The sequence below is a fragment of the Equus quagga genome, chromosome 19 (assembly GCF_021613505.1).
Source record: "Equus quagga isolate Etosha38 chromosome 19, UCLA_HA_Equagga_1.0, whole genome shotgun sequence".
In the NCBI taxonomy this organism is placed as follows: Eukaryota; Metazoa; Chordata; class Mammalia; order Perissodactyla; family Equidae; genus Equus; species Equus quagga.
The window spans coordinates 25,183,786-25,200,732 of record NC_060285.1 but is presented as its reverse complement, the minus strand read 5'-3'; the positions used below and the strand labels follow the sequence as shown (position 1 = coordinate 25,200,732).

The 16,947-nt window shown below is 39.4% G+C and overlaps 1 protein-coding gene across 2 annotated transcripts in view; it reads right to left on the bottom strand.

The window, feature by feature from the left end:
* The window catches only part of LTA4H (leukotriene A4 hydrolase), a 32,310-nt gene that overhangs the window by 4,431 nt on the left and 10,932 nt on the right, over nt 1–16,947 (bottom strand). For both annotated transcript variants that reach the window (XM_046646260.1, XM_046646261.1), the window contains exons 5-15: nt 15,430–15,534; nt 14,348–14,400; nt 11,859–11,931; nt 11,451–11,591; nt 10,564–10,587; nt 9,835–9,905; nt 9,239–9,350; nt 8,512–8,656; nt 6,936–7,039; nt 6,150–6,220; nt 4,114–4,168 (exon numbers count right to left, since the gene is read on the bottom strand). In XM_046646260.1, the coding sequence (XP_046502216.1) occupies nt 4,114–4,168; nt 6,150–6,220; nt 6,936–7,039; nt 8,512–8,656; nt 9,239–9,350; nt 9,835–9,905; nt 10,564–10,587; nt 11,451–11,591; nt 11,859–11,931; nt 14,348–14,400; nt 15,430–15,534 (954 nt within the window). The remainder of the gene's footprint in view (nt 1–4,113; nt 4,169–6,149; nt 6,221–6,935; nt 7,040–8,511; nt 8,657–9,238; nt 9,351–9,834; nt 9,906–10,563; nt 10,588–11,450; nt 11,592–11,858; nt 11,932–14,347; nt 14,401–15,429; nt 15,535–16,947) is intronic.

The following is a 16,947-nucleotide window of genomic DNA, read 5'->3' as shown; positions in this document are numbered from 1 at the left end:
CAACTTAGGATTCACTGCCAAAAATCTTTGAAGATCTGATTAAGGAATATGAAATAAAGCTTTTCAAAGTAAATGTTTTTAAATCTTTTTAAACTGGTTATAAATTCTTTTAAACTAGGGTTTTTTTTTTAATTTTAAAAGAAATATATGCAAATGCTAAAAAAAAAATTAAACAGGACCAAATGCAAAATTCCTTTGCTTTTGCTCGCTGTCGCCAAGTCCCATTCCTTAGTCAGCAGTATTGTTCCTTGTATATCCTTCCAGAAAATGTAAGGTGTCTATATATATCCTTGCAAAAAACATATTATTTTATACCTCCCTACCCCTTTAGAATTCCCCTTAATATCAAAACTTCTTCCCTCTTTAGAACTTCACCTCAATGTCACAACTTACAGATCTCATTCTCTGCTCAAAAACGTGCAAATGTAAACTATTAAGGATATATTCATAAGTGGTAAAAACATAAAAAGCAAGGGAATGATAAGGCACAGTTCAAGGTCATGGTCACCTTGATGGGTGGGCAAGGTGGGTAGAGAGGAGGAAGAGACGGGGAGGGCCAGGTACATGGAGGTACCTATGTGCACAACCAGCCTACTTCTCTAATAGGCAGCTGCTTAGATTTTATATTTTCTTCGAAAAAAAAAATCTTGAAGTTAGATCTAAAAAATCAGGAATGCTCTAACTTCGTTATGATGTATGAGAATCTCCAAAAAGATGTTTATATTTTATTTAAAATTAGAGCATCTTTTCCCTTCATTTCTTGTTCATTTTCCTGATTGGCATTACTCCTGATTTGGGTTTTCTTCCTTCTTCTGGCTCAAAGTGGGTTCTCCCAACACCTGGAGCTTTCTACTCTTCTTTCCTATTCTCCACATCTAATCAGTTTTCAAGTTCTTAACTAGCTATAGAATTAAACTTTAAAAATCTCTTTCAAATCTATTAATATTTCCTCCTGCACTGTTCTAAGGCAAGCTGCTCAAGCCTTCTTATCCGAACTATTATTGATACCTTCCTAGCCGGCCTTACTAACTGTTAAGTTTGCCGTCTTAACTGATCTTACATATTACACTACCTGATTAATGGTCCTAACACGGAACTCTGATCATTTCGTTGCAATTCAGAAACCTTTAAGGATCCACTCCTGCCTAGAGATTATGTTAAATTCCTTAGCCTGACATGTAAGTTCCTCCATGACAGACAGCTAATTTATCTTTCCAACCTTGTTTTTCCTCTACTAATTCATGTATTCATCCAACAGTGCATAAATCTGGATGGCCCTGGCGAAACAGAGATGAATAAAAACAAGTCCTGCTCTCAAGGAGATTAGAGCCTGGTGAGAGAAACAGTCAAGTAGACAAATACAGTAAAGGCCTTCTTATAAATGAGCTCCACTAAAAATGCTTGTCAGATTAAGCAATCCTCTCCATGCCCGCTGGAACATGACTGCCACCCGGGGCGTGCTGCCCATGCAGAGTGGGTGGGCCCCCTCCAGTTCCTAGGCTCTTCTGCTTCCACCTGCTGCTTTATGTGCTACCAAGTCAGCTGTAATTGTTTCCAAATGTGTTCATGTCAGCTGTGCTTATAATTATGAAATCTTGTTAAATAATAGGAAATCGGTGAAAGAGGAGTGCCGAAGGAAAAAGAGATTTCTATAAATATTAGGTTTATCACTTTGGAAAAACTAAGCATTAACTTAAAAATTGTCATAGAAAAAATGGTGCTGTAGAATTTGCAGACAAGATCCTTGTAAAAGATTGGGATAACAAGGGGCCAATCCCATGGCCAAGTGGTTAAGTTCGTGCGCTCTGCTGTAGCGGCCTAGTGTTTCATTGGTTTGAATCCCGGGCGCGGATGTGGCACCGCTCATCAAGCCATGCTGAGGCGGCACCCCCCATGCCACAACTAGAAGGACCCACAACTAAGAATATACAACTATGTACCGGAGGGCTTTGGGGAGAAAAAGGAAAAAAATCTAAAAAAAAAAAAAAGACTGGGATAACAATAGGAAAATTCTAGAAGGATCTACAGATTGCTTTGTAAGTGTATTTAAATTCTATTTCCACTTTAAAGAAACTGAAACTGGAAATCACAGGTGTGTTATGAATGTAGTTTATGCAGCTGACACATAGCCTTGGCCCATAGTAAAAGTTTAAGGAGTTTAGGTTTTAAGTTAAAACAAAATGCCTTATGATCAGTTTCTATGACATCTTGCTTTAACCAACTTTTTCAGCTAAGTGACTGGTTAACTGATTGGTTCCAACCTTATAAGAGTACTTTAACCACAGCACAAAAAAGCCAGAAGTGGTGTTAGAGGGCTATTTATGGGCCTCTCTGAGAGGTGAGGAGGGAGAGCCTAACTTAGCCTGGGGTGGGGAGAGAAGGGAGGGGTGCTAGGAAGCAGAGCGCGCAGCCTTGTACAAGGCAGCAAGGCATGGAGTAACAGGATCTCAGTGGAACTGCAAATAGATCAGCGTGGCTGCAGCCCCAAGGCAGAAGGGAGGGGGAGGGCTGAGAGAGGAACCCGAACAGGCTCTAAGCTCTAACCAGACTGAACTCTCCCCTCCATGCATGCTCCACGTTTTGTTGCTGCTTTTAATAAAAACCTTCGTTTAAACACTGTCCCTCCCACCCAGAACGTCCTCCTCTACTTCATCCACATCCAAACGGCATGAAACCCAGCTGAAACCTCCTCTCCCGGAGGACGCTCTCCTTGATGCGGCAGCCAACTCCACTCTCCCACCCGCGGCAGACGTCAGAGCGCCCTCTGTTGACCTCTTATGCCTTCAGCTGTACTTTTTCACGCTGCTCATCACCTACTGCTGAGTATTAGCTATTTATAAGTCTAATTTCTTTAATTAAACTGCGGCTGCTTCAAAAGCAAGTCCATCTCTTTCACAGTGCTTGGCATAGCATTTTGTATGTCGTAGAAGATCCTGTTAAGAAATACTGGTTGAATAGCCTTTAGAAACAAGTTTCAAAAAGCAACATCTAAGTTTGTTGCAGATTATAGGATGAAGGGTAGCAGAATATGCCACCCCGAAATACGCCTCTTTGGTGTCCTGGTTATTTTGAGCTGTAGGCTCCTGGAAAACAGCAAATGCAGGGACAGGCTTTCTCTGAACTCTAATCTGCCTAAAGATGGATCGTCCAAAAGGGGCTCGATTGTCATGAATCCCCTGCTGGGAGTTTCATCAACCAGGGAAAACTGACTCATCACAGGAGAGGAGGCCACAAGTGCACATACCCAGACAAGCTTTGTCACAAACCATCGTATCTCCCATCTATTCTTCCAAGGGCCCATTCATCTTTTATAAAAATCATCTACTCTAGAGGCCTATGTGCCCCTACTCCTGTCCCTATTAAGATGGTATTTAACTCTGAATTCTAAAGCTACCTCTGAGTTACTCATTTTTCCCCGGGCATCTCCCATGTATACATGAGGTATCCATGTCAGTAAACTTCAGTTTTTCTCTTGTTAATCTGTCTTTGGTTACAGGGGTCTCAGTTAAGAACTCAGAAGGGTAGAGGGAAAACTATTTTTCCTCCCCTACAATGATTATTCTTAAATTTTTCATTATTTTCCATTAAAGAATTATCCACGGCACATCCTCACTCTGGTTTTTCCAAGGGTTACGTTTCAGTGAATACATGAAGAAGCTCCTCTTTAGGAAGTTTCATAGACGCGAAAATAATACTGACAGAGCAAAAGGGCTCAGTTCTTCCCTCACTAACAGCTGGCATTAGCGGGCACCTAAGATCACTTTAGATTTACCTGGTATGTGCAAGGACTATATTTGAAGTAGTATCTTATAAATAAATGATTTACGAGGAAAAGAAGATAGGGAAGATGCAAATATTTTTGCAAACCTTCTTTACGAATCAAAAAGAATCAAGAAAAATCAGAACCAATACCATCAACATCTATTTGTTTTCCCTCTCAAACTTAACTTTACACCTTGGGGACTGATGTAACATCACTCTGGACAAACCTGACTTGCGAATAGCTTTTCAAAAGCAAGCGTTCATGAGTAAAGTACCCCCCACCCACCTTCATGAGTAGAGATATATTTGTACTATTCAAAAAGGAGTAAAAAATCACATATTGCTACTCACAGTAATCCATCTTTGACTTAAGGCAATACAAGCATTTGTCAGAGTCATATCATAACTGCAACGAGGAAAAAGTATTAGAGATTAACTTTTATAAAAATGCACATGCTTCTGCATAAATGCAATTTTGAAGTTACAGAACATACTTAAATTTCAAAGTTCTTTTTAAATAAAGACAAAGAACTCCAGAGTGATGGAAAGAGGAAATCTTCTACCTGACTTAAATATTACTGGCATCATCTAAGAACTTGGGAATCCAAGTGGGTACCAAATTCCTGAAACACCTGATTATTCTTCAGAGAGAATGCCAGAACACCTCAGCAAAGACTGTCATGTGCTTCAGGAGTCTGTGCGGAAGGAGGTGGGACGCAGCTGGGCATATTTAGTGTTTACTGTACGGCAGGAACAGTTCTAGGCACCCAGCAACATGATAAACAACAAACACAAAGGCCTTGCTCTCGTGGATTCTACCCTCTGCCGTTCCAACCACCTAAACATCCAACAAATCTACCAGCACCCATGTGACAGGCACTGTTCCAGACGCTGGGGAAACAATGGTGTCACAGGTGACCCTTGGGAGACTGCAACATCATGTGATGAGTTTGTTCCTCTCATTTCAGAACAAAGTGGAAATAACAAACTCTGACCATTAAGCAAAGCAAGCTACACCAAGATTTGTGTGTTCTTACCTTATAAAATAAATCATATGTTTTACAACAATGGAAGAGACCATGTAATACGTGCAAATTTCTTGTGAAATAGTCCTCTTTGTCCATACATCACGCTCGCTTGCTGTGAAATGTTTCTACTGGAGAACAGAGGGGTACCTGCCCCTGAGGGCCCAAATGAAGTAAGTTTTGATTAGAAGTTACCTTGAACCTGCTTCAAGGGAGTTTGTGCCCCAGGGGAGATGATAAAGGGTCAGAGCAGTGATGGCCTTTGAAGCAGCAGCCAGTTGACCTTCATGAAGCAGTCAGGCTGGGTTTGCCCTCAAAACCAAGTGGGATCAGAGGTCCCCGACTGCCAAGGCAGTATGTCACCTTCAACTAGAATGTTACTTAGCACCGACTTCACAAGGAACAACAGGACAGAAAAAACCTTTGGTCTGTTTCTTGTGCCCTGAAACTTCCTTCTCATCGTAATGAACAGAACTGGGGGAGGGATAGACCAGGGAAGGGAAGCAACCCTTATTTACGGCAAGGGTCTAAGAAAAGCAATGAGCAGAACCAGACAGGAGCCCCGCTCTCACAGTGCTTCAATGCAGTGAAGGAGAAAGGCTTGAATAATCACCCAAATAAATGAAAATTACTACTGTAAAACTACGGCAACAGCTACAAAGAGGCGATACCAAGAAACCCTAAATGGGAGATATGACCTGGTTAGAGGGCTGAAGGAAGGCTTCCATGAGAAAGTGGTTCTTGAGCTGAGAGTGGGATTAAGTGGGGAAAGAGTATTCCAGGTGGAGGGAAAATCACGCTCCCGGCTGGGACATGCAGGAGTGGGCAGCCTCCCCAACTCCTGGAAGACCAGGCTTCAGGTCCCTCATGTGAGGAAGGCGTTTGGTTTAAAAGGCAGTACACTAGAGACTACCAGGGTTTGAATCTCAACTCTTATTACTTACTTACTGTGCAACCTTAGGCAAGACACTTTACCTGGCTAAGCCTAATTTGCCTCCTCTGGAAATGGGGATGATAATTAATAACCCTGCTGTAATGACTAACACAATACTTATAAAATAGGAAAAACTACCTTATTGTAAAGGTTTTGAAGGAAAGGGCAATATCTTACCCTTCTCTGTATCTCTCATCATCCTTGTGCAGAAAGGAGGTACTCAGTAATTACTTGTAAAGAATTGAACTAATTTATATTTATACTATCATGGAAATTATTCTTTTGGCCTCAGGGTTAAGGTTTAAACAGCTAAGGAGTCTACTCTCATCACTAACTAGTAACAGCTTCAGGAAGGCATAAAACCCTTTCAGAGGAGCTGAAAGGATCTAGGGGAATGAGAAGGAAAGCAGGAACAGTTAAGGACTTACTGGGGTTTCACAGGGGGCAGCCCAGGAGAGTAGAGCCAGGCATTCCAATCGACTTGATTGAGAATATCAACCTGGGAACAGTAAGAACATCCAGTTTACTACAGAACACTCTTTTCTTTGCTTTTTATTTTTTATTATTTATTTATTTTTTGAGGAAGATTAGCCCCGAGGTAACATCTGCAGCCAATCCTCCTCCTTTTTGCTGAGGAAGACTGGCCCTGAGCTAACATCCGTGCCCATCTTCCTCTGCTTTATATGTGGGATGCCTGCCACAGCATCGCTTGACAAGCGGTGCCATGTCCGCACCTGGGATCTGAACCGGTGAACCCTGGGCCACCGAAGCAGAACGTGCGCACTTAACCGCTGTGCCACCGGGCCGGCCCAAAACAATCTTTCTATTGAAAGAAAATCTGAAGCAGACTTTTAGGTCTTCAAATCTATAATTTTGTCTATACTGATGTGTCAAGATAATTTCTAAGTCACTTTTCTAAAATAAATTTATATTAATCAATGGGGTTCTGTTACAAAATTAAAATAGGCAAATTAAATATATACAAAAAATTTCTGAAACATACTATTGCAGATCTCTCTGAAACAGGAAAATTCCACACATTAGTTCATGCTGTTGAGATCACATTTTAAATAGGAAAAACTACAATGAAAGGCTGAGTCTTAAGACAAATTCTACACCAATACCACTATTAAGTAATTCAAATCAGCCTAACAAATAACCATTAAATAAAGATATACTGGGCATGAAAAAGAAGAAAGCTTTTAAAATCCAACCTTATCTTTGAAGTGGGAATACAGGAAATCCTTCCAGTCATCAGTGGTTATGCTCTTGTAGGAAAATTTCTTAACATAAGCCTTTAAGAAACCTAGGAAAACCTCTAAGAGTTTAAAAAAAAAAAAGATGAACAGAAGAAAGATGGAAAAGTCAATTAATGGAAAGGTAATTATTTAACATATTTTTTAGTGCTTGGCATTGTACTATTAACCACAGAGAATAAAGAACACTGAGAGATGAGGGAAACCAATGAGGACTTTTAGAATGAAAGAATGTTCAAAAAAAGGAGGTAAGACTTAAGTTGGGCCTTAAAGAATATATGTAATTTGGGGGAAGGGAGAAGAGAAATCCTAATTACAAGTAAGAGGACAAGACAATAAAGACACAGAAAAAGAATACACAACACAAGTTTTAAAAGCAATGACCCTGGTATGACTAGAAAGGGGGAAAATAAGACTGGTCAGGCAGAATGAGTGCAGGTGAGGGAGGGCCTTCCAAGTCAGTCAACAAAGGAGACGACCTACTGCCCGTCAATGGGGAAGGTTATGTAAGCTTGGCCTATCTATACCATGAAATACTATGCTGGCACTAAAAGGCATAAGATAAATTTGTGTGCACTGACATGGAAGCATCTATGTGAAATATGGTTGAATTAAAAAAAAACACAAATGGGGGCTGGCCCAAGGGCACAGTAGTTAAGTTGATGCTCCACTTCATCGGCCCAGGGTTCACAGGTTAGGATCCTGGGTGCGGACCTACACACCACTCATCAAGCCATGCTGTGGCCGCTTCCCACATATAAAGTAGAGGAAGATTGGCATGGATGATAGCTCAGGGCCAATCTTCCTCACCAAAAAAACCCCCCCACAAATGTAGAACAAAAATATGGTATGATTCATTTTCTGTAATTCAAATAATTATATTTATTTGTTTGTTCATTTACACTTAGGAAAAGATCTGGAACCATACACACCAAACTGCTAACAGTGGTTTCCCCGGGGAGTGCAAAGTGTTCTGAGGGACTCTCACCTGTTGCTCTTATAAACTTCTATACTGCACAAAGTTTTTTCAATGACTTCATACTATTTTCCTAATTTTTAAAATACTGATGAGTTTTTTTTTTTTTTTTTTAAAGATTTTATTTTTTCCTTTTTCTCCCCAAAGCCCCCCGGTACATAGTTGTGTATTCTTCGTTGTGGGTTCTTCTAGTTGTGGCATGTGGGACGCTGCCTCAGCGTGGTCTGATGAGCAGTGCCATGTCCGCGCCCAGGATTCGAACCAACGAAACACTGGGCCGCCTGCAGCGGAGCGCGCGAACTTAACCACTCGGCCACGGGGCCAGCCCCCTGATGAGTTTTTTGTTTTTAGTCAAGCTGCACAATTTAGAACTCAGCAGTTATTCAAAGTTTTAAGCAGAGACGTAACATTAGAAAATGATATGGATTTCTCCAAGAGCTATGCACAGCATGAACTAGAAGAATAAAATGGAGCAAAAACAACAGTTAAAAAATTCTCCCTTATTCTTCCCATTACCCTCAAAAAGAAAAAAAAAATCAGAAAATGCCAACGACTTGCCTGGTCCTCCAAGAAGCTGTTCAAGGTAAAAGAGCAAAGCAAAGCCCTTCTCATAGGGAACTGAGGAATAGGCTACGTCAGGGTCTACATTCGTCAGATCAACCACCAGTTTGGTGAAAGGATGCGTATCCCCAAAAGTCTTTATCTGCAAGACACAAAATTAGATGAATGTTCAAATAGGAAGACTGGCTGCCACTGTGCCAACAGCAAATAAGGAAGGGTGACTTCACTCAGCAGCATCACTTTAGGGGAGTCTAAAACCTAAACAAATGTAGAGACTGGAAATTGTAGGATGTGTTGGCATACATTTCTGGAAGTCTATTCATGGAACAGCTACTTGTGTAATGTTCCATGATATTTCTTGCCCAATAATAGGCTTTGCTCTTATAAAAGACTAGAAAAATGTTTCAATGCCTAGTCAGGAAATTTAGCTTTCAGGAGAGAGCACTTAAAAATGACATAAATATGCCAAATAAAATTCAAAGACCGTACATTAACTGCAAAGCCCCAGCGAGGTCCTACTGTTTATGAACATGAATAGTATTCATAATATAGAATAGATAATGACTAATATGTATCAACAGAACATTATAACAGCATCTGCTTGATTTTCCACATCTGTAGAAATGACTTTCTTGTTGCTACTTAGTAATGATGCTTTACAAACTACATCTTTGAACACCCATACAACTTTGGATATATGCTTTTAAAAGGATCACTCATTTACCGAATTCTGCAGCTCTCCCCATCCTCCCAGAGCATGAAAATGTCTGAACTTTTCGCCAAACAATCGTCCACAAATGTGGCGTTCCAAGTATACAGTATGTCCTTCATTTAACCTGAAAAAATTAAAAAAAAAAAAAATCATAAAAACAGGGACCTAGCTGAGTGGAAAAGGCATTTTGATCAACAAGATATTCTCTTTCTGGCTTTTCTACAGAGTAAAGCAACTGGACAGCCTGAACACTGTCGTCTAAGCAGACTGCCTATGTGGCTTCCCTGAATTCAATTCAGAACAATGGGGAGCCCAGCCCAGCAGGGAGCAGCCCGAAAAATTAAGCCATGGCTCAGGTTTTGTGTGTCCGTGTATTATAATGTGACCAGACCAGGAACTAAATAACAAGCATAAAGTGAACACCTCCACTCTACCTAACATTGTGACAAGCGTTACAGGAGTTTTTTTTTAAAATCCCCATCTACCACAGAGATGATCACAAAGAAAAACAAGATACACACATAAAACAATTCAGAGGTGGGAGGCAGGGAAAGAAATTAATCGATAACAGGAACCAACAAAGAAATAATAATAAAAACAAATCTTACCAAAAGTGATTCCAAGTCTTGTTGGTCACTAAGTTCCCTGTCCAACTATGAGATATTTCATGTGCAATGACCTAAAGAAAATAGTGGAAGGGATTAGTAGCAAAATTGATTACCTTAATCTAAAGTAACTCACCATGCAAGCATTCTAGTTATTCCAATTCTATGTGGTTCAATTTTTTTTTTAACATTAGATGAGATATTCAGGGAGTTACTCAGTTTAGCCAAAAAGTCATAATTTAGCCAAAGACAAAAAAAGTACAGCATCATTAAAAAATTTAGAAACAAAAAGTTATTTAGAAGATACTAAATTAAATGAATACATGACTCCATTAAAAAAGATTTCATAAACATATGAAGAGATAAAACCATAAAATGTTCCTTTTTTTTTTCTTTTTCTCCCCAAAGACCGCTGGTACATAGTTGTATATTTTCAGTTGTGGGTCCCTCTACTTGTGGCATGCGGGATACTGCCTCAGCATGGCTTGATGAGCAGTGCCATGTCCATGCCCAGGATTCGAACTGGCGAAACCCTGGGCTGCTGAAGCAGAGCGCGCAAACTTAACCACTCGGCCACGGGCCTGGCCCCCATAAAATGTTCTTAAATCCATTAAATCTAACTCTTAACGTAACAATGTCTTGCAACAAGAATCCCCAAGTTATCTTCTATAACCAAATCAGTTGACTCAATACTTCCTGAGGGTAAGACCATGCCGATTAACCTTAACTTACATTGGAGAGCGACTTATCACCAGCCTAAAAAAGAAGAAAATTACCTTAATATTGCAGTCATCAAATTATAGACTATATCTCAAAACTGCCTACTTCACGATATACTATTCTGGCCTTAATGGTCCATGGTATTTCTACTATGGCACTCCAAAGGGTTCAAAACAGACAGACTGAGAAAATAAAACAAAAAACGCCGGACTGAAAAACAGGATAATTCTTTCTCTCACTCATCTAGGGAATTTTTCCAATACCAGGAGGGCCAGCATACTTGTCTCTAATTAACTTCCAGGAAACATTTTCCTATTTCCATTTTTCATATCTGCTCTTATTTACCCTTACGTATCTTCATTCTCTCCTTACTACCCACAGCATATTTAAGAAAAGTCTGTCTTGTCCTGTGTCTCCTGTGGCGTGTTTTATTTTATTTATTTAGTTGCTAATCCATTACTCACTTGGTTCTAGGAAGGATTTAAAGTAGTTTACAAAGGCATATAAAATATTAGCTGTATACTGTGGGCCTAATCCTATCCTTTCCATGGTAAACTGAGTTGTTGTTGTTTCTTACCAGTACCTATATGCCAAGTGTAAATGGTAGTTTCTTTGTCTGGATCCATAATCCATCACAAGATTGTTGTGTCACAGCCCTGCCTCCTCCAACATCCCAAACACCTGAACATAATATTCTTTTCTCCCAAATGGCCAAATTATTTTCCTTTGAAAAATGAGATGATGGCAATAACCACAACAAGCAATAAAATCAGAAACAAGGGTTATATAAATAAGAGAAAAGACTTTTTAAAAAATATTATTAGGACTCTGAGGTTCTTCACATCTAGGTTTATGTTTGAGAGGAAACTAATTTCAAATGAAGGACTATTTACACTCACCAGCAGAGTAGGAGTTACAAAAGTCAGGCAAGGATTTTCCATGCCGCCATAAGGGAAGGATGGTGGCAGGACCAGCAGGTCATACTGCCCCCATACATACGGGCCTCCCAGATCTTCTGCAATTTTAAGCATAGATTCAGTCTGGAAAATTAATGCATATATATTTGTATGTCTTAATTATTACTCTAATAAATTCCTTAAAAATGCATAATGCTTTCTATGAAGGCTAGAAGTTAATAATGCTTATTTTAAATGAAAATGCTACAAAAAATGTATCAACTGCAAATTCACATAAAATAAGATATATTTAATTCTTTTACCACATTACTTAAACTATCATATTTCATACTCAAAATCTTAAATCTGTTGTCTACCACAATTATTAAAAAGGGTAACCATATGACCAACCTCAGAAAATTCGTAAGCAGACTTTTCCACCTGCTCTTTCTCAGACCATACCAGTGTTCTTGGGCCAATTTGTCTGCAAAAATTAAAGAGCTTCATGAAAATGAAATTCAAGGCAAATTACTCACCTGCTTCTAGGAAAGATTTAAAGTATCGTATGCAAATCCTTACAGTTAGGAGTGTGATTTGCCATGTGCTTATGGGCAGGAGGTGAAGCTAAATGTCTTCTCGGAGACACAAACCTGCTTTCGTACATGCAGCAATAAATACGCAGCTCGATAAGGGGCAGTCTGGGCCAAACGAAAACTGAGACATGAAGTGCCCCCAAAGGTTAGCTGAAGCACTCTGCTAAGACCTCTGGGGATCTAGTTTCCTCCTTCAGACTCACAAGTATAGAAACCCAGTCACAGCTCAGTAAAAGATTATTCCAGAACAAGGAAGATGTAAACTTTGTTATACACTTAAAGGTTGAACACTCTTAATATGAGTGTTCAACAAATAGAAATATATAAAAACAAACAGAAGAAGAAGGAAATCCTGTCACATGCTACGACAGGGATGAACCTTGAGGACATTACACTAAGTGAAATCAGCCAGTCACAAAAGGACAAATACTCTGATTCCACTTATGAGGTATCTAAAGTAGTCAAACACATAGAAATAGAAAGTAGAATGGTGGTTACCAGGGGCTGGAGAGAATTAGAAATGCGAATTGTTGTTTAAAGGGTATAGAGTTTCAGTTTTGTAAGAAGAAAAAGTTCTGGAGATCTGTTTCACTACAATGTGAATATACTTAGCCTACCACCTACTGAACTGTACATTTAAAAATGGTTAAGACGGTAAATTTTGTGGTTTTCTTACTACAATAAAAAAAAAGAAGAAACAAGTAGAACTATATATCACTTATACAGGGCTAGAATTCAAAAGTATTTTTTTCACATAAATTTCATCTTAAAAAGTTTATGCCACACCAAACCCCCAAAAACAAGGCTTGCCTTGGTATCCTGCCCCAGAGAGGCAGTGGACTCCAGAGCAGTGCTTCTCAAACTTTAATGCACATACAAATTATCTGGGGAGCTTGTTCAAATACAAATTTTGATTTAGTAGGTCTGGGTTGGGCCCAAGAATTTGCATTTCTAACCAACTTCCTGGTGATGCCAAAGCTATTGGTTTGTAGACCACACAAAGTAGAAATGGTAGCCCAGGGCTAGCCAACACAAAGTTAATGAGAGCCACAAATGCGAGCCACATACATCATTTTAAATGGTCTAGTAGCCACATTAAAATAAAAGCAAAATGAGCCAGCTGATGAAATTTTAATATATTCTGTTTAACCCCATATATCCAAAATACTATCACTTCAACATGTAACCAACATAAAAAATTATTAATGCAATATGTCACATTCTTTTTTCCATATGAAGCCTTGTGTGTATTTTACACGTACGGCACAACTTGAGCCACGTGGTTAGTGGCGGTGGCACCAGACAGTGCAGGTCTGTGCTGCATGGGCTTTAAAGTCAGCAGGCCTAGATTTGGGTCCTAGCTCTGACATTTCCCAGCTGTGTGACTGTCAGCCAGTTATTAAAACTCATCGAGCTTCAGTTTCTTTATTGGTAAAATGGGAAAAAATAATCGTATCAACTCCACAAAGGTGTCAGGATTCCATGTGATAATGCGTTGAACTTGGCACGTAATAAGACCTTATAATTGTCAGCTGCTGTGACAGACAATTGTCATAATTATCATTCAGTGAGTGCCTCCTATAGGCCAGGAGCTTTCCATATGTTAGGTCTGTTAATCTTCACCAAAGTCCTTTGAAGCACATACTACTATTTCCAGTTTTTAGGTGAAGAAAATGAAACTCAAAGAGGTGAGTTGCCCAAGAATGTAGACAGTTGCCCAAGGATGGAACTGGAATCTGTTTTTCTGACATTTCTATCATGTCCACATTTCTGGCAGTTTAAAGCATGTGACCCCTACAGACATTCCTAATTTTCAGCTGCTTAGAAATAAGAACAAACAAAAAATTAAGAAGGAAGAGCATTCTAGCTATCGGTAAAATTTTAATAAAATGTCTTATATTTCTGTAATATTTGTAGGCTTCCAAGTACTTCAAAATATTTTCTCTCCTTTGTTTCATGTAACCACCCTATGAGGTAGGAAAGGGAGATATTATAATTTTAAAGATGAGAAAATGGAGGTTATGAGAAGTGACTTGTTCCAACTTGTATTAGAATCCAGATCTCTAAGTGAGGTAAGGGCATGGTCATTCTATAGCACTTGGACAACCTAAGGGGGGAAAGGTAAAGATTTTCTAATTTAAAATTAATTTATTCCTTATATTTTATAATTAGATTTGAACTTTTCTAGAGCAGTCAGCTTGATATCTTGAGGAATGATCAAATGGTCTACCGATTAATCCTGATAAAGGTTCAAGGTGCCCAAGGTTTAATCTTTCCATAAACCCGAAAGTTTGTTCACAAGCTCACCTGCTTTCTAAAGCTCCAACAACTAGAGCAATCAAGTAGCAGGGGACTGGGACCTACATGGGAAAAGAAGACACAACACACGCTCGAATTAGTGTTTACAAATATTATAGAGTAAGACAATTCATATTTAAAAGTAAGTAAATTCCCTTTCAGATCTCCAGACGTTAGTGTGGATCACTTTCCTTTCGTGCTTCTCAAACAGTTCTTATTCTTAAGGAGTCAAATAGTTCAAAATGATGACATAAAACATTTCAAAACATCTATTTCCCTTTTATTCCATTAGGAAGGAAAGCTTCTGAAATGTGAAAGACATGATTGCACATTGTAGTACAAGCTTCTGAAATGTGAAAGACATGATTGCACATAGTACTACAAGGTACATTTTAAGCATTCTCAAAAATTAACCTAGAAGAAGGGAATTTGTGCTCTTTTTTTGTTTTTTCTCTCTTGACTTAAAAAAATGTTTTTTAAATCCTTTTTTAAACCATTCCCGGTATATTTGAGAGACATACAAAATAATCCAGCAGTATGAGGATGTTGAAGGTTTGGGAGCTTCGGGCAGAAGCAAAATTGTCCAGTGTGGCTCAGTTAGGTGTTCTGTTAAGAAGGTCAATTACAAAAGCATATGTAAACACACACACACAATTCATTAAAGGTCAAAGCTACAAGTCAAATGACCAGCTACACAGGAATTTTACCGTAAAGGACTGTACCAGAGTGACTTTTGGTCTAAGACAGCTCTTCCATTTGTAAACACTAAACCACCACATGCCCACACTGGTGCCGGGGCAGGAGAAAGCATAACCTAAAGGGGCAGGAAACCTACTAGTGACAGGAAGAAGGAAAATGGGATCAGGCACACTCCCTACTCTGCCCTCCAGCCACCTCTTCCTTCAACACATCACTGTACGTAGAACACACTATTTTAAAAGCACAAAAGAAAAAGAAATGAAGAAAACAAAAGCCAGAAGCTGCTTTCTAGATGCCAAAATATTTCAAAAGCGATTTTGTTCTCTGGATGGGCAAAAGCTATTTGTTGTTCGCATCCAACTACAACAAAAATCTAGATGCTAAGATCTTACTTTTTGGCGGAATCTGTATATTTTCCTGCTCGGGTCTTCTGGGTCAGATGCTTCTCCATCACGAATGGCACTCATAAGTGCCACCAGTTCTTTGGGGACAGATACCTAACAGAGAAGGAAAGTCATTCCCAGTTATAAATAAAAGGTTCTATGTATCTTAAACTATATATGTAAAAAAACATTTTTCACCTTTTCTGACTATCTGTACAATAGACTGTGAACCCAATAAGCTCGTATGTATCAGTTCTATAAATAGAATTAGCAATATGTAAAACTGGCTTCTTTAAACATGAATATGAAATATCTGTTCATTCATCTATCCATATTAAGAGCATTTGGTAGGAATTAGATTAAAATCCCAGCTCTGCCACTTACTAACTGCATGGACTTGAGCAAATAACCTCCCTGTGCCTCAGGTTTCCTATCAAACGAGGGTAAGACTTCACAGGATTGCTCCAAGGAATAAACAATATAGAAGAGGCCAGCACCGTGCCTGGCAATGGGGGCCTCCACTCTTGCTCTTCTCCACACCCTCAACACAGATTCAAAAGGATGCTATACTCATTTTAGGACACAGAATGGAGTTTTGAACAATTTTATGTTTAAAATATAAACTTGGAGTTATAAATAGAAAAACTTTTTTTTTTTTAAGATTTTATTTTTTTCCTTTTTCTACCCAAAGCCCCCCGGTACATAGTTGTATATTCTTAGCTGTGGGTCCTTCTAGCTGTGGCATGTGGGACGCCACCTCAGCGTGGCTCGATGAGTAGTGCCATGTCCGCACCCAGGATTCGAACCGACAAAACACTGGGCCGCCTGCAGGAGAGCGCACGAACTTAACCACTCGGCCATGGGGCCAGCCCCAAAAGAAAAACTTTTCAAAGGTCATGATTGTGAGAAACCAAAACTTATTGCCAAGAACTGGGAAATAATCTTCCCTGGAAATCTGTATGGAAAAGATCCTAATGGGGCAAACCATTTGGTCACTTAAATGTGCACCCTAGCTCCAAGATCCTGAAAGTGTTGCTATTCTCTGAGTATTAATGATCTAGCAAGCATATAGTCCAATAAGGGCTAGACTTTCATGTTCTTCTTGCATGGCCCAGCATTCAAAGCTATTACTGAGGCAGGCAAAGCATCAAGAGTTCCAAAAGTAGTGCTACCAGAACCATAGATCCTAGAGCTAAAAAGTATTCAGGAAATAATTTGGTTCTGCTTTCTCTCCTTATTTAGGCAGTAATGTGCTATACAGATGAGATAATGAGGTGGTGAGGTCGTAAGACTTGCCCAAGGTCACGCAGTTAGTATGTGGTAGAGAAGAGTCCGGAACCTGGGATTCCTTCCCTCCAAGTATATTTCTATATCGCACTACACTAGGTGTGGTTTGGTTGTGAGATGATCTGGGAACCAAGAAGGCACCATAAATCCAGGTTGGTCCTCAATTCTATTTGCTTGGTCTAAGTAGATCTGGCCTCTAGGACAGTACTTATTTGTTAATTACAGTCCTTTATGAAAGGG